Source organism: Podarcis tiliguerta (genome assembly GCF_965153285.1).
Source record: "Podarcis tiliguerta genome assembly, chromosome: 8".
Lineage (NCBI taxonomy): Eukaryota > Metazoa > Chordata > Lepidosauria > Squamata > Lacertidae > Podarcis > Podarcis tiliguerta.
In genome coordinates this window covers 23,847,171-23,864,954 of record NC_139541.1, presented here as the reverse complement: position 1 = coordinate 23,864,954, position 17,784 = coordinate 23,847,171, and the positions used below count along the sequence as shown (strand labels likewise).

Here is a 17,784-nt window from a genome sequence, read left to right as displayed (position 1 = left end):
AGGGCATGTAAACAATTGGATGTTATCCTGATACTGAGTCTGTCCACTGGTCCGTCATCTAGCTCATTATCATCTCCTCTGACTCAGGGGTGGCTGCAAAGTACCTAAAAGGTTTTGTTTTGGTTTTTACAAGGGGGTGCCACATGCCTTGATACAATTTTGCATAAATGCATAGTGTGCCCCTGAGCATACTGAGATGGCAGGTGGCCCAGGCACCCTGTAAGCCCAGCACAGGTGCCAACCTGAATAAAATTATTGGGGGGGTGGTGGTAAGCCCCACATAATTGTCAAATGACATTGTACATGCACAGCATTTGAATGGCAATGCCCCCTCAAATATTTAATGGGGAGTCGAAGGGACTCGGCCCCTAGGAGTTGGCTGCTATGAAACCAGAGAGGGGGAGCCTCAGGCCTGGGGTTCCACATCTCTGGCCTATACTGAGGTGATGAAAAAATAACCCTCTGCAGCACCATTGCGGTGTGTCAGAGAGATGCTCCATTTTCCTTGCACATCATCACAACCTGGAGTCAAGCTGAACAAGCCAATCCACCTCGCATCTTACAAGGGAAGCTGCGACATTGGCAACACGATGGATCATTCATTTCTCTCTCTCTCTCCACAGCGCCTCCCCACCCCCCATCATTTGAACTAATCAATGGCTTTATTTCACGCCACTTCGCCTGCTCCTTCCCTCTCTCCTCGCTTCTAATGATGTTCGCAATCGGTCCCATTAATCCCCAGTAACTCGCTTGGTTCTTGCACAGCCGCCGCGTCCGCTTCTCCTCCTGTTTCAAGTAATTGGGCTGGCTGATTTACAGCTTGCCAAGTTCCTCTCTTCAAAGGCGAACCCAGGCTCCCGAAGCCAAACATGAATTTTGGGAGGTCCCAATCCGCACAGAACCCTTGAAGGTCAGGTGGAATAATCCACGACTGTGCTCTAGGTTTCTTTATAGACCAACCTTTGGCAGTGTGGTGTAGTGGTTAGAGTGTGTGTGTGGGGGGGGGACTGGGACATGGCAGACCAGAGTTCAAATCCCCACGCAGCCATGAAACACACTGGGTTGCCTTGCGGGCAAGTCCCTGCCTCTCTGGCTCACCTACCTCACAAGGTTGTTGTGAGGATAAAATAGGAAGAGGGGTACACTGACTGGAGCTCCTTGGAGGAAAGGCAGGATAGGAATGCAATACAGTGGTGCCCCGCAAGACGAATGCCTCGCAAGACGGAAAACCTGCTAGACGAAAGGGTTTTCTGTTTTGGAGGTGCTTCGCAGGACGAATTTGCTATGGGCTTGCTTCACAAGACAAAAATGTCTTGCGATTCCTGGGGGTTTTTTTCCGCTCCCTACCCCCTTTTTCTAAGGCACTAAGCTGCTAATAGCGTTTTAGCAGCCAATCCGCTAATCCCTTAAGCCTTTAATAGCCGCTAATAGCTGCTAAACCGCTAATAGCGCTAATTCGCTAATCTGCTAATAGGGTTGCTTCGCAAGACGAAAAAACCGCTAGACGAAGAGACTCGCAGAACGGATTCTTTTCGTCTTGCGAGGCACCACTGTAATAATAATAATAATAATAATAATAATAATATACCTGAGGCCCCTTGGGTGTTTGAGTCTGCAATTCCCGTTAGCATGGAGAAAAGGAAGGAAGATGTTGGTGACCGTTTTGAGTTCGTCCTTGCCCTTCACCAGAGAGCAGGTTGCAACTATTTTAAACAACTATTAAAAGCAGCTTAAAACAATGACAGTCACAGGAATAGGCTGGTTCCTGAAATTATAAGTCTAAGGTGTAAAACGATGCATCTTTTGCATATGATGGGGACTTTATATTGAAGGTGGGAGAAGCCCCTCCATGGGGTGGGAGTTCCACAGGCTAGGGGCTGCCACCGCGAAGGTCCTCTCCTGGGCTGCCACTCCCTGAGCTTTGGAGGGTGCTGGGACTTCCAAGAACGCCCCCTCTGCTGATCTCTGTGTGGGATGTAACATAAGCAGTCAAGTACAACACTTCCTGTTTGCCCAGAGAGGACACACAGGGGGTATTACCCCAGCCAGGGGGACTTCCTCTCCCACCTGTCTGGAGCATCCTCTCCCTGCGTGTGACCAGGTAGATGGACATGACCCTGGCAGACCCCATAAAAGGGCTGGGCATGCAGCCATCTTCCTCTTGACCCCTTACTCTCTTCAACTTCTTAATCCTTTTGATACTCTTGTGCATGGGCTCAGTCCCCATATGGGATGAACTCTCTTCTGTAACTACAAGCTAAAGGTTGCCTTCAGGGTACCTACTGTGAACTGAATGTAAGTAAACTTCTTATCATCACTTTTAAAGAAGACTGTTGTGTCTTTATTATTTTTAAGATGGAACAAAGGGGATTTACCAGAAACAAACCCATTATGGACAAGCCAGATTGTATTGCTTAACTCAAGAGATTCAAACGAATCGACCAACTAGCTTCCTGCAATATACAAGGGAATGTACTCTGCTACCAGCTCACTAGCGTGAGTGAGGAAGGATAATATATAAATCAATATATCCTCTCCTACTATCCACAACTTTCCTGCACTCAACTCCTGAGAGGGTCTGTAGAGAAGGAGGTCCTCCTTCAGATATTCAGGACCTAAATTAATGGTGTGTTTCACAACTGAAGTACAGTGGTACCTGGCACGACGAATGCCTCGGAAGACGAAAAACTCGCAAGACGAAAGAGTTTTTCATTCTCTGAGTTGCTTCGCAAGACAGATTTCCCTATGGGCTTGCTTTGCAAGACGAAAACGTCTTGCGCCTTTTTTTAAAATCCGCCAATGCATTCCTATGGGAAACCGTCAATACACAGTGGTGCTTTGCAAGACGAAAAAATTCACAAGACGAAAAAACTCGCAGAACGAATTAATTTCATCTTGCGAGGCACCACTGTAATGCATACTGGACATTTAAAGTGTTTGTGGGGCAGAGAGAGAAGATGATTAATCCCAGGGTCTGAAGTTACTTAAATATGTAACTCAACAAAACAAGTCATTTGTGTTTTTTCAAGATATATACATATGTATTCTACGAATTGGTTATTTGATCATCAGGGACTGAATGGCAGGTTTATTTCTTGAAGATGGTCTTGTAAATCCATTTCTGGAAGTTGGAGACTGCCGTGTAGACACCTGGGTATCTGGGGCTGGCGCAGCTGTGGCCCCAGGAAACGATCCCAAAAACGCGCCCTTCACACACTAAGGGGCCCCCAGAATCGCCCTGGTGGGAGAAAGAAAGGGGGGGGGGGTGGAAACACAGTGAAGAGAATTAGCATTAAAGCTTTGTCAAAGCAGCTGCTAATATCCATCGGTTCTTTATATTGAAAAGCAAACTACATTTTTAAAAAGTAATTTCACAAAGCTCTTTTAAAGTCTCGACCCATCCCCACCTGGTCCCTGTTGGAAGCATAACACTCAAAAGGAAGAGTGGCACATTTAGGAGCCAGTTGCTGGAATAGCCAGACAAGTTTCTTGGGAGTGGCTCCTAAGTATGGGCCATTAAGGTAACAAAGGAAGTGGCTCTGTGCAGGATTCATACACAAACAGATGGGCCCCCTCTCTCAACTAGCCGTTAGCTGGTCTGGCCTGAGGTGTGCATGAGACAGCTAGAAGCAGGCAGAAAACAGAGAGGCAGAGACATGCTTAGTTTCTGCTTGAACCCAAGGCTGCAGCTCTGGGAGAAGCAAGACCTTATTGGCGTGTTAATGTTGTGAAAGGTAGAAAGGTAAAAGCCAGTGTGGGGCGTGTGTGTGTGTAAAAAAGGTAAACGTAAAGGATCCCTGGATGGTTAAGTCCAGTCAAAGACGACTATGGGGTTGCGGCGCTTATCTCACATTCAGGCTGAGAGAGCCAGCATTTGTCCACAGACGGCTTTCTGAGTCATGTGGCCAGCCTGACTAAACCGCTTCTGGTGCAACCACGTTTACTTTCCTGCTGCAGCAGTACCTATTTATCTACTTGCACTGGCGTGCTTTCGAACTGCTGGGTTGGCAGGAGCTGGGGCAGAGCAACAGGAGCTCACCCCGTCGCGGGGATTCGAACCACCAATCTTCTGATCGGCAAGCCCAAGAGGCTCAGTGGTTTAGACCACCCACGTTCTTTACGTTTACCTTTGTGTGTGTACTAGAAGCTAGAAGCAGGCTGCAGGCTGGGCAGTTGAGTGACAAAGGCATGCCTGATTTCTGCTGGAATCAAAGCCTGTGGCCATGGGAAGACCCTCTTGGATTTGGGGTGCTAATGCTGTAAGCTCCTCCATTGTAGGTTTAGGTTGTATATATTTGGGGTGGTGTGCAACAATATGTGTCTAGGTGCATGACTGAGCATGGAAGCGTGCAGTCGTCGCCTCCGAAATTTAATTGCTAGGAAAGAGGGAGGGGGTGAACCCCAAAGAACAGCAACATCATCAGCTCTGTCGAAGAACATTTCAAGAAGGGATCCCCCAACCTGTCAAAGACGAGAACAGCAATTTATGGGCAACCAGGAAAACTGGGACTGGTAAAGCAGGAAGCACTGGATTATCTGCCCTTGGAATTAAGCAGTGGCGTAGCGTGTGTTGTCAGCACCCGGGGCAAGGCAAGTAATTTGCGCCCCCTAACCCGTGGAGCCAGGTAGGGGCAGAGAGCTGCGAGTGCGAGCGCCCCCCCCCCCAGATGTTGCACCCGGTGCGGCCGGCACCCCCTGCACCCCCCACGCTACGCCACTGGAATTAAGCCCTTCTCAAATAAAGATGAATCACAGCTGAAGGAGAAACACAGAAGGTGGGCAGCAGGGAAAGGTTTATTTCTGAAAGGCACAGAGTGGGGGTGATTCTATCAACACAGCCACCATTTTGGAAGACAACAGGAAAGTACAGTACCGGGTGGGGAGAACCCTCTTTCATATCCAAAAACCCAGGGGTGGCATGGAATCTCCAGCCTATTGGCAGAGAGGGGATGTGGCTAGGGAGAGTCTCAAGGGCCAGATAAAGAGAGCTAGAGGGCCACATTTGGCTCTCAGGCTTGAGAACGTAAGGAGAACCTGCAAGACCAGGCCAATGGACAAGCTAGTCTAGCCTCCTGTTCTCACAGAAGCCACCCAGATGCCTGCAGGAAACCCGTAAGCAGGATTCGAACACAAAAGCCCTCTCACTTCCTGTTGTTTCCAGCAACTGCTCTTCAGGAAGTGTTACTGCCTCTGACTGAGACCCCAACCCACCCTCCCTATGCTAAGCTGATCAGTTTTCCAAAGAGGCATTTAGTCTTCTGAACTTCCTCTGCTAAACGGACACCGGCGTTTACCTGACAGGCATCTTTCCCCCCGGTGTTGAACCCGGCGCAGATCATGTTCCTGGTGATGTACCCGGCATACGAAGAGGAGCTGTTGCACTTCCACGTGGAGATGATGGGGAGGTGGACGCTGCGCAGAGTGTCCGACGTCCTGCCCCCGATGGGAGTGGTGTAACCCCAACCGGAGACTTGGCAGAAACGTCCGTCCCGGACCGTGGCTCCTTGCTGGGGAAGGGGCACGATGGAGACAAAGGGGCTGTAGGCCACCGGCCGGTTCAGCTGTTTCAAGACATCAAGGGATGGGGGTGGGGGCAGGTTACTTATTCCATCAATTGAATCTCACCCAGATGCAGACCCTCCAGTTTGGGCCGGTGGTGCCAATGGTTGGCGTGCTCAGGTGTATGCAAAGAACCCACACCTGAGAAGCAGCTCCATTGAGCTCCTTCATCACTGCAACCTTCTCACTCGGTTGCCATTTGTTCAAGCCCAGACACTGGTGCAACATCAGACAAAGGAGGATTGGCAGGTGCCACTGCCTGCTTGCTCACTGACTTTTTTAATTTTTAATTTTAAATGATATTTATTGAGTTTTATAACATATAAATACAATCTTCGTTTTTTCACATAAACTCAAGCTCATTTGAGCTCATTGACTTCCCCCCTTCCCACCTCATGGTTACTTTATTTATTTGCTATATCATCACATTTCTAATTTCCCCCCTTTCCTATTGTCCTATTTAATTTATCTGTAAAAAGGTAGAATTTTCAACCTTATAAGCCTTTTCAAATCATTCCTGCCAATGCTGTTAACTGTTTACAATTGTCCTTCAAATATTGTATAAATTTCCCCCAATCTTTTTGGAAAGCTTGATCTCGCTGGTTTCGGATTTTAACCGGTCAGCTTCGCCATATTCCATCATCTCCGTCTGCCACTCTTCAATTGTTGGTAACTCCTGTTGTTTCCATTTTGGGGCTATTAAAATTCTTGCTGCAGTGGTTGCACACATAAATAATTTTTGACCTCTTTTAGGAATTTCTTCCCCTACTATACCCAGTAAAAACACTTCTGGTTTTTTTAAAAAGTGTGTGTGTGTGTGTGTGTGTGTGTATTATTATATATCAAATCTCAGAAGGTTTTCATGTCCACCACATAGGGTAAAAAATCCCTTCTTTTTCTTTACATTTCCAACATTCCTTATTTTTCATTTGATACATTTTAGCAAGCTTAGTTGGCGTTAACTACCGCCTATACATCATTTTCATAATATTTTCTTTCAACACACTGCAGGCTGTAAATGTAACACTTGCTCATTGACTCTTTGCCCAGCACTGATGTGGTGAATTGTTTTTTGAAACAGAAGTTATACTGTTACATACAGCCTGTTACGTCGCGTGAGTCGTTACCAGCAAGCAAGCTGGCGAAAACAATGTGGAGACAGAAGAAGAGGAACAGCTGTGATAATGAGGGTATTATAGATTTAGGAGGGGACCCCCCCAAAAAAAAAACACACACCATAGAAATGAATAAATGCTAGGATTTTGATTCATTGGCATATTGACGCAGGCCTGGCCAGGATGCCTTCTCCAGCTAAGGAATTGCACATCGCCTCTCTAAGTGAGGCCCACCTGGGCTGTGGGTCCTGGCCTTCTTTCCTTCAGAACTGAAATATACTCAGAGTCGCAAAGTGATTTCATGCTCTTTATTCAACTCATAGTGGTGAGGAGGAATGAATGCGAGTCCCCTCAAAGTATCTGCTTTATATACATTATTTACACAATGGGCTGCACATGATTGGCTAATTCCGGAATTCTACTGTAAGCCAATCAGGTTGTGGATTCACTTCTATCTGGAGCATGATTGGGTGTTCCTGCCAACCAATCATACTGCTGCATTGTTCTAGGACCAATCAGGCTGCTGCATTCTGAATCCTATTGTTCTAGGACCAATCAGACTGCTGCAGTTTGGATCCTATTCAACTCAGTACATAACAAGAACTAACAGCTGTAAGTCCTGGGATCCTGATGTCAGGGGTGGTACGTCCCATTTTGGCACTTGAGGCAAACAGGAAGTGCCGCCCTGCTCTGCCACACCACCACTCGCCACCTCTGTGCCACCTGCCAGTGGCACTGCAGCTGTACCACTGCTTGTGGAGAAGCACTGCTGGCATTGGCAGGCCCAGACAGAGGGGGGCCCATATGGGCCACTTGGCCCGGGCCTCTGATTCCAAGGGGGCCTCGGTCAGCATATTCACAATCGCTGGGGATGCACTAGGGCAAACGCGGAGGCGCAAAGGCGGTGGCAGTGGCAGTGGTGGGCGGATTCCCTGGGGCCATGGCTGGCAGCGCAAGGAAAGCATTTTTAAATGTAAATACTTAAAATGTTCCTTTTCCCTATGTATTTTTAAAAATCACTATTGTATATTTATATTTTCCATTTTGTCTTTATATGCAGATACGGTTCAAGCCTTGAAATAAAATTATTTGTCAGCATAACTTTTGTGAAAATTATTTATATACTTACTTATTTATAAGACTTCAGTTATCCCCAGGGTAAAAAAACGGGGGGGGGGGGACGACATTATCTACCTGGCCCGGGCCTCTGTCTGGCTCTGCAAGGCACCTGGGCATTGGTGCCGATTCCCTGAAAGAGCTTGCAAGATCTCACCCAAATCTCATGAGATCTTTTGCTCTCCTTGACATTGCTCTCTTTGCAATACTTTGATGAGATCTCGCAAGACCTTACAGGAAACCAGCACCTATGCTAGCACTGTTTCTCTGGCAGAGATGGGGCCGTGGCAGGAGGCATCCATGAGGCAGCTACTTCACACCACTTCCTGGATAGGCGGGCCTTGCCTGAGGTCATTATAGGCATACACACTGGTATCTGTTTACCTGTAAGCACAAACATTTTTTAAAAAAACAACAAGTTTCTCAGTCTACCAGATTTGCACAAAACAGCAGCCATATGTTGTTTGTGTGTGTGTGTGTTGTTCCAAGCCGGGGAAGCTGAGATACATAGGGATTTGTTTACATGTGCACATGCACCTTTTGTGATCTAAAAATAAGCGATGCCTCACTCCAAACTAGGTAAAGATTTGGAGCTGTTCACATGAAAGGCTGCCCATTGTTTCATTTCGTCCCTCTTCCCTTCCCAGCTCAACAGCTTGGATTTCCTAAAAAAAAGCTGAACAACTTTGCCTGCCCTTCCCCAAAACCCTGGCTATGCCCATGACTGGTGTCTCTCCGTTATCTTTGTTTTTCAGTCCCCCACATAATTGCAATTTTAAAAAGTCACCGTTTTCAAAGATCTGGCCAGCAGGCTATGGATCCTGGCCCACCTTGGCATGCCGTCCACAACTCCGGCTGAAACTCTCCCTTCCTTTCAATCCTGACCCCGTTCTGACACCCAGGAAAACTTTGTTACCTTGATAAGCATGATGTCTGCATTTTTGGAAGTGGCGCTGTATTCTGGATGGACCACCATACGGGCAGGTCGGAAGATCTGCTCCGTGCCTTCAAACGTGGAAAGTGAATATTCCCCGGCTACGATCAGCATCTGGTGGATTCTGAAAGAGGAGCAAGAAAACGGGATGAGGGTGGATTTATCACAAACATGTCAGATTTGGGTTAGGCAGGGGTCTGTTATGCAGGATTGTCAGATCTTGATATGTCTTTGGGCTTACACCAGATGGGCAGTGTAGTAACCTCTCCAGAACCATATAAGACAGTAGTTAATTTGTAGGAAGAGCTTTGCTGTAAAACTGGCAACAGGGGGAGAAATCTGGCTAAAAGCTGTCCACTGCCCCTTTTCTCGGGTTTCCTCCTCTATCCACCTGCTCCTTCATGTTCCTTTCCCATTAAATTACAAAAATTTCCTTCAGCCACTGATACAGAAAAAATTGGGGTGGTTGGCTTTTGCTGCTCAACTCCCCAAGGGACTGAGTCCCCTAAGTCCATGATCGGTCAGAGATGAATGGATGGAGGCAGGATGCAATGAAAGCAAGGCAGATCTTTATACTACTACTACTAATAATAATAATTTATTACTTATACCCTGCCCATCTGGCTGGGCTTCCCCAGCCACTCTGGGCGGCTTCCAACAAAATATTAAAATACAGTAATCCATCAAATGTTGAAAGCTTCCCTAAACAGGGCTACCTTCAGATGTCTTCTAAAAGTCTGGTAGTTGTTGTTCTCTTTGACATCGGGTGGGAGGGCATTCCACAGGGCAGGTGCCACTACTGAGAAGGCCCTCTGCCGGGTCCCCTGGACCTCAGTGTCTGGGTAGAACAATGGGGGTGGAGACTCTCCTTTAGATATGCTGGGCCGAGGCAATTTAGGGCTTTAAAGGTCAGCACCAACACTTTGAATTGTGCTCAGAAACGTACTGGGAGCCAATGTAGGTCTTTCAAGACCAGTGTTATGTGGTCTCTGTGGCCGCTCCCAGTCACCAGTCTAGTTGCCACATTCTGGATTAGTTGTAGTTTCCGGGTCACCTTCAAAGGTAGCCCCACATAGAGCACATTGAAGTAGTCCAAGCGAGAGATAACCAGAGCATGTGCCACTCTGGTGAGACAGTCCGTGGGCAGGTAGGGTCTCAGCCTGTGTACCAGGTGGAGCTGGGAGACAGCTGCCCTGGACACAGAATTGACCTGCGCCTCCATGGACAGCTGCAAGTCCAAAATGACTCCCAGGCTGCGCACCTGGCCCTTCAGGGGCAGAGTTACCCCATTCATGACCAGGGAGTCCTCCACACCCGCCCACCTCCTGTCCCCCCAAAACAGTACTTCTGTCTTGTCAGGATTCAACCTCAATGTGTTAGCTGCCACCCATCCTCCAACCGCCTCCAGACACTCACACAGGACCTTCACCGCCTTCACTTTATTTTTCTGTTTTCAACAGAGTTCCCTCCCCTCTAGGAAGGAGGCAAGAGGGACTCAAACCCAAGAAGAAACATCTCTTTCTGCTTTGGATTTTGAACCTTTGATGTGCTTTTGAGTTTGTGCAACGTTTCCAAATCAGTACTGCCTATTTCTGACCGGCTCCCTCTGTTGTAAATAAAAATATGCCCTTTTCCCTTATGGGGTATCCAAGAGCCCATATAGAGTCCTTACGTAGGTTCCCTATTGGTAGGAGAAAATAACAGAGGCCAACCAGAGAATATTGAGAAGCAAAGCAGCTAGTAAGCTTGATCTTTATTGGTCTGTTGCAACAGGGTGCTCCCCTCACACGCAGGAGAGGAAGAGGACCCCAAAATTGCCGTGCAAGGGCTTATAAAGACTTTTGAAATTCTCCCTCTCTAGATCAAGACCACCCCCAGAAACATTCCTCCTACATCACAGAAATTTAAATGTTGTTTTTCTCCTGTCACAGTTTATCTCCTGTATGGCAAGTTACTTGATTGGATTGCCTGGGGAGCCTGGCCATTCTTTTGTAGTGGTAAAATACTTATTTCCTGGGCCAGGTCACAGGGTCACACCTTATTCAAACAGACATATCCTTGAGACAGGATTTGTGAGGAAAGAGACAATGGGGAGGCTTTTCCAGTTTAACCTTGCAGAGAAAGGATTTGGTCAGTTTAGGAATCAAAATGGTTCTAGGTTGGTCTTCCTGTGTTGATCTATGTATGTGCAGTTATGAACATTACCATATATCTAATACCATAAAATTCCTATCACACCACCAACCTATTTTGATGCAGGATGCCCGGTGGATGGACCTGGAGAGCGTTCAGATGTTCTGCAGTGTGCCTTGGCTCCTTACCCTGTTTTGCAGTGGGCGGCGGTGAGGACCCAGTTCCGACTGATGAGGGCTCCACCACAGAAATGGTAGCCTGTATTCCTCTTCAGAGAGACCAGGTACTTGGAAGAGTGGGGTGGAACTATGTAGCCCCCAATGATGCGTTGGGAGTCGCTCACGCCATCTGCAGAGCGGAGGGGAAGAACTGTCATACAATTTTCAGAATCTCTGAGGGGGCAAAAATCTATACACGGGACCCAGCTCCAACTGAAGGCTCCACCAAATGTACTTTTTTAACTGTACATTTATTACAGTTTGTGGACCTTTATGTGTGATCATTTCAACACAGCTTGGGCCTCGCAAAAGCAGATGTAGGGTTGTTGCGCCCAAAGCCAGTCCTACTCAGAGTAGACCAATGCTTTTTTTCTTGGGGGGGGGGGTACGCAGTGATACGCATACCCCTAAACATTTGTGAATATTTGTACTTTTGTCCATTTACTGCATTTATTTTTCCTGATTTGAACTATAAAATGGGGGATTTCTTGAGTCAAAATGAGAGTACAGTGGTACTTCGGGTTACATACTCTTCAGGTTACATACACTTCAGGTTACAGACTCTGCTAACCCAGAAATAGTACCTCGGGTTAAGAACTTTGCTTCAGGATGAGAACAGAAATCGTGCTCTGGCGGCGCGGCAGCAGCAGCAGGAGGAGGCCCCATTAGCTAAAGTGGCGCTTCAGGTTAAGAACAGTTTCAAGTTAAGAACGGACCTCCGGAATGAATTAAGTACTTAACCTGAGGTACCACTGTACCCCTAAACATTTATTTATTTTTTTATAGAAAAAAAGCACTGGAATAGACCCGGTGAAAATAATGGACATGACCCACTTAGGCCTGGTGACTTCAGTGGGTTAACTCTGAGTGGGACCCATTCTGCTTCGTTTCCAATTAGCACACACCCAATAACTTCCTGCTCTGATCTTTTTAATACCATAATTGTTCCATTTTAAGCTTTTTCTTTGTCTTGTCCTGTATTTGTTGCACTTTTGCAAGATGACCTCTCCTGACTGGGCAATAAACTGGGCAAACGTCACTGGTCAGCTAGTGTAAAGCAAAATGATGTGTGGGCAGCCCAGTATAAATCTGCTACTAGTGCATTATTGTGTCCGTTACATGTTGCAGAAAACACACAACAGCCACCAGTTTGGAGGGACCCCTAGTCTAACCTAGAAGTTTTTATAAGGGTCAGATAGAACCACATGACCTGCCCTGACCTATCATTGTTGAGACTCCCTAGAGACGTAACTGAAACTGCAACAGATCGCTGCAGCGTGAAGTGCTGCTACTGCTCAGTGTTTCAGCCACTCAGCCAGGCCCTCCCTAGCGTTACTATCCGCCTCGCTCCCTACCTCCATGCTCACTGAGCATGCTTGGTCCTAACTGGGCTGCTGGGGGTGGGGGAGGTGCCCTATCCTTAATTCCTCCCACCCTTACAATCTTTTTTGGACTTCTGTAAACATTGGGATTTCACACTTGTGTATGGTGATACTGTTTTCATCCCATAAGCCAGAGGTTTTCATCTTTTTCGGGCCCACGGCTCCCTTGACCAACTACATTCTTTCTGCGGCACCCTTGTGGGGCCCAGTTATGTCACCCTGTTATGTACTGAGTTGAATAGGATCCAAAATGCAGCAGTCTGATTGGTCCTAGAACAATGCAGCAGTATGATTGGTCCACAGGAGCCACCCAATCCAGCTCCAGCTGGAAGTGAATCCACAACCTGATTGGCCTACAGGAGAATCCTGCAATTAGCCAATCACGTGCAGCCCATTGTGTAAATAATGTATATAAAGCAGATATTGTGGGGGAACTTCCATTCCTCCTCACCACTATGAGCTGAATAAAGAGCATGAAATCCACTCTCGACTCCGAGTATATTTCACACCCCTTGCCTGCAGAGCTGGCAGCCCCTCACCCCTTTTCGAACACTCCCTTGTGGAGTGTTCCCTCAGCCTTCTCTCTTCTCCCCTCTCCTTGGGAGTCCTCTGGGCAGCTGCAGCTGCTGCCCTGGTCTCTGAGCTCCCCGCCCCTGAAGAGAGGTGCCTCTTCACACTGCCCCATAGGATCCTGGGAAGCAACCCCTGGCCAGGCCCAGAGGCACCATTCACCTGGGGAGCTTGCAGCCAGGGCTCCTGCAACAAACAGCAGCATAAGCCTTTGGGAGGCCGAGATGTGAGAGGAGGGAGGGAAGGAAAGAGGGACAGAGGCCAGTATTGCCCATTCTGACCATCATTCAAGGCACCCCAGGGTGCCACGGCAAATATGGTTTGAAGCTCAACATCAAAAAAATGAAGATCATGGTCCCATCACCTCCTGGCAAATAGAAGGGGAAGAAATGGAGGCAGTGAGAGATTTTACTTTCTTGGACTCCATGATCACTGCAGATGGTGACAGCAGCCACGAAATTAAAAGACGCCTGCTTCTTGGGAGAAAAGCAATGACAAACCTAGACAGCATCTTAAAAAGCAGAGACATCACCTTGCCAACAAAGGTCCATATAGTTAAAGCTATGGTTTTCCCAGTAGTGATGTATGGAAGTGAAAGCTGGATCATAAAGAAGGCTGATCGCCGAACAATTGATGCTTTTGAATTATGGTGCTGGAGGAGACTCTTGAGAGTCCCATGGACTGCAAGAAGATCAAACCTATTCATCCTTAAGGAAATCAGCCCTGAGTGCTCACTGGAAGGACAGATCCTGAAACTGAGACTCCAATACTTTGGCCACCTCATCAGAAGAGAAGACTCCCTGGAAAAGATCCTGATGTTGGGAAAGATGGAGGGCACAAGGAGAAGGGGACGACAGAGGACGAGATGGTTGGATAGTGTTCTCGAAGCTACCAGCATGAGTTTGACCAAACTGCGGGAGGCAGTGGAAGATAGGAGTGCCTGGCGTGCTCTGGTCCATGGGGTCACGAAGAGTCGGACACGACTCAACGACTAAACAACAACAACAACAAAGGGTGCCACGACACACTGGTTGAAGACCACACTTGGAGAATGAGCTCACACTTATAGGACAGGAAGCTGTTAATAGTTGGCCTTAGAGACGCCTCCTCTGACCATCACTGATCATCACACCAGCCATTGCCTCATTCATTCGCTCAGTTTTCAGAGAGAATACAGGCAGCATTGCTGGCGAATCCATTTTATTCCAGTGTTTTTTGTGTCGTTCTCCAGGCCTTCTTCAGACTTGATTCGTGATGATTCACTGCACTGCACCCCACCATTAAAATACAATTTCAGCAGCAGACTGTGAATGTGCTGGTGAGGTTTCTCCCTCCTACTGGCCCTTTAATTAGTCATTTCCTGTTCTCGGTATGTGCCTGCTTTAAAAAGAAAAGAAAATACTGAAAGGCTACCAGTTCCCAATCTCTCTTTTCCACGAATGCCTTGCCATTTAAAGATAATGTTCTTTCTTTTAAAAATCAATTGGCTTTCTGCAGGCAATAGAAGATCTGATTGTTCCAGCAAGTTTTTACTGCTGTGAACATTTTATTACTAAACTCTTACTGCCAAGTTTACTGCTGCTTACTTTATGCTCAATTTTATTGAGCTAAAAATTTAAAAGGTTTTATTCTGTTTTCTTCTTTTTTAAAAAAAAAATATATATTCTGCCATTCTAACTGTTTTGCTCTTCCTACTCTTTTTTAAAAGGGGGGTGGGAACCACTTCCCTAATCTGGTTCTGGAGTCAAATATAACCCCAGTTAAAAAGACAAAACAAACATTTAGATATGCTTGATAACGGTACCAATATATTGGGTAAAAATGAAACTGAATTAAGGATGGCTGTTTTGAAAACTGGAATTCAACCATAACAGTACGTTCTGTATCATGGAAGGGGAAACTTTGCTAGTTTCCTCTCATTATTCAGAGGGGGAAACGATGAGAATCACTCTGACAGGAGGCAGCGATAGGTACTCAACGGATGGCTTTGAAAGATGGTTTGACAAAGTCATGGAAGAGAAGGCTATCCATGACTACACTATGCCTCCAGGGTCAGAGGCAGTAATGCCATCAGATACCAGTTGCTGGAAATTCCAGGAAGGGAGAGTACAGCATTCCTCAAACTCTGCTCACACGCTTCCCCCAGGCATCTGGCTGGCCACTGTGAAGTCTAGATGGGCCACTGGCCTGAAACAGCATGCCCTTCTTGAGTTCAGAGGAAACCTCCCTCCCATGGAATTTACTTCTGCTTAGACAACACTCAGGGACACGGGTGGCGCTGTGGGTTAAACCACAGAGCCTAGGACTTGCTGATCAGAAGGTCGGCGGTTCGAATCCCCGTGACGGGGTGAGCTCCCGTTGCTCGGTCCCTGCTCCTGCCAACCTAGCAATTCGAAAGCACCTCAAAATGCAAGTAGATAAATAGGTACCGCTCCGGCAGGAACGTAAACGGCATTTCCATGTGCTGCTCTGGTTCACCAGAAGCGGCTTTGTCATGCTGGCCACATGATCCGGAAACTGTATGCTGGCTCCCTCGGCCAATAAAGCGAGATGAGCGTCGCAACCCCAGAGTCGGTCATGACTGGACCTAATGGTCAGGGGTCCCTTTACCTTTACCTAGACAACACTCAGAATCTTGACTGTTATGTACTAAGCTTGGATCCTAGAACAATAGGCAAGTAGGATCCTAGAATGCAACAACTGATTGGCTTGCAGGAAAAGACCAACCGGGCTCCAGGAGGAAGTTAATCAGCCTATTAGGCTGGTAGGATCGTAGAATGCAACGGCTGATTGGCCTGCAGGAAAAGACCAATCAGGCTCCAGGAGGGAAGCCGAATCAGCCAGTTAGACGGGACTCATTGTGTAAATAATGTATATAAAAGCCTGAGGTTTGGGGGGCAATTCTATCACTGTTTTACAAGCTGCAATAAAGAGCATGAAATCACTGCAGGACTCCGAGTATATTTCATTGACCAAAGAGATAGACGTTACCAGATAAAGTAAAACGATCTCAAAGGTCATGTGCAGGGGTCAGCAAACTTTTTCAGCAGGGGGCCAGTCCACTGTCCCTCAGACCTGGTGGTGGGCCGGACTATATTTTGGAAAAAATATATGAATGAATTCCTATGCAGGGAATAAACCAGAGATGCATCTTAAATAAAAGCACACATTCTACTCATGTAAAAGCATCAGGCAGGACCCACAAATAACCCAGAGATGCATTTTAAATAAAAGGACACATTCTACTCATGTAAAAACATGCTGATTCCCAGACTGTCCGCAGGTCGGATTTAGAAGGCAATTGGGCCGGATCCAGCCCCTGGGCCTTGGTTTGCCTACCCATGGTCACGTGGAACCACAGTGTTACTTTTCCTTCCAGCTGATTGCGAAAAGGCAACACCTGAGCAGCGCAGTCCTCCTGTGGAGGCAACCAGCGACAGCTCTTTTAAATGCACATTTAAGAGTTGCCTTTTTGAAATATGAGTGTACCGTTTTTCAAAAGAAAAATGACTGGAAATTGGAAGAGGAGACTTGTCAGGAAGCAAGAACATCCAAATTTATGTTCTCTGGAGTGGAGATAATTGCTCTGTTATGCAGTGTCACTTTAGTTCGGGGGGCGGGGGTTAAAGTGGTTTAAGAAAAATAACAGGTAATGTGACTTCTTAATCTGCATGTTCTTACACATGCTTAGAATCACAGAACTGTAGAGTTGGAAGGGACCCTAAGGTTCATCTAATCCAACCCCCTGCAATGAGGGAATCTCAACTAGATCATACATGACAGATGGCCATCTAACCTCTGCTTAAAAGCCTCCAAGGAAGCAGATTCCACAACCTCCCAAGGGAGACCTTTCCACTGTCGAACAGCTCTTACTGTCAGAAAGTTCTTCCTGATGTTTCGCCGGGATCTCCTTTCTTGTAACTTGAATCCATTGATTTTGATCCTACCCTCCAGAGCAGGAAAAAACAAGCTTGCTCCATCTTCCATGTGGCAGCCCTTTAGATATTTGAAGATGGGCTGGACTATTGTGGCACTGTGGGTTAAACCACAGAGCCTAGGACTTGCCGATCAGAAGATTGGCAGTTCGAATCCCCGTGATGGGGTGAGCTCCCATTGCTCGGTCCCGGAAGCTGTACGCCGGCTCCCTCGGCCAATAAAGTGAGATGAGCATCGCAACCCCAGAGTTGGTCACGACTGGACCTAATGGTCAGGGGTCCTTTACCTTTATTATATCTCCTCCCAGTCTCCTCTTTTCCAGGCAAAACACCCCCAACTCCCTCAAACATTCCTCATCAGGCTCGGTTTCCAGACCCCTTGATCATCTTGGTTGCCCTCCTCTGTACATGTTCCAGCTTGTCAATATCCTCCTTAAACTGTGGTGCCCAGAAGTGGACACAGTACTCCAGGTGTGGTCTGACCAAGGCAGAATAGAACAGGGCTCTGACTTCCCTTGACCTGAACACTAGACCTCTGTGGATACAGCTTAGAATTGCATTAGCTTTTTTCTTTTCTTTTGCTGGCGGTGAATCCCATTGAACTCAGTGGGGCTTTTCTCAGGGAAAGCATGCTCACCATTGCAGTGCCTATAAATGAAGTTGATTTGCCAGAGGTTATTTGTTTAATTTACACAAGCTGCAAAATCCCAGTTTCCTTGGCAGAGAATCTGCATCGCCTTGGTGCGAAATGCCCTACAGCTCTGCAGCACAGCAGATGCTTTGCTTGCAAAAAGTCTCCTTCATCAAAAATATTATTTAAAG

At 47.1% G+C, this 17,784-nt stretch overlaps 1 protein-coding gene across 1 annotated transcript; it reads right to left on the bottom strand.

The window, feature by feature from the left end:
* Window positions 1-3,088: 3,088 nt before the first annotated feature.
* On the bottom strand, window positions 3,089-12,449 carry LOC310683481 (trypsin-3-like; the record flags this gene model as incomplete). The annotated part of the gene is made up of 5 exons (XM_083453416.1): window positions 3,089-3,238; window positions 5,295-5,561; window positions 8,707-8,848; window positions 11,046-11,205; window positions 12,431-12,449. The coding sequence occupies 5 exons, from the start codon at window positions 12,447-12,449 to the stop codon at window positions 3,089-3,091; spliced, it is 738 nt and encodes a 245-aa protein (XP_083309542.1).
* Window positions 12,450-17,784: the final 5,335 nt, after the last annotated feature.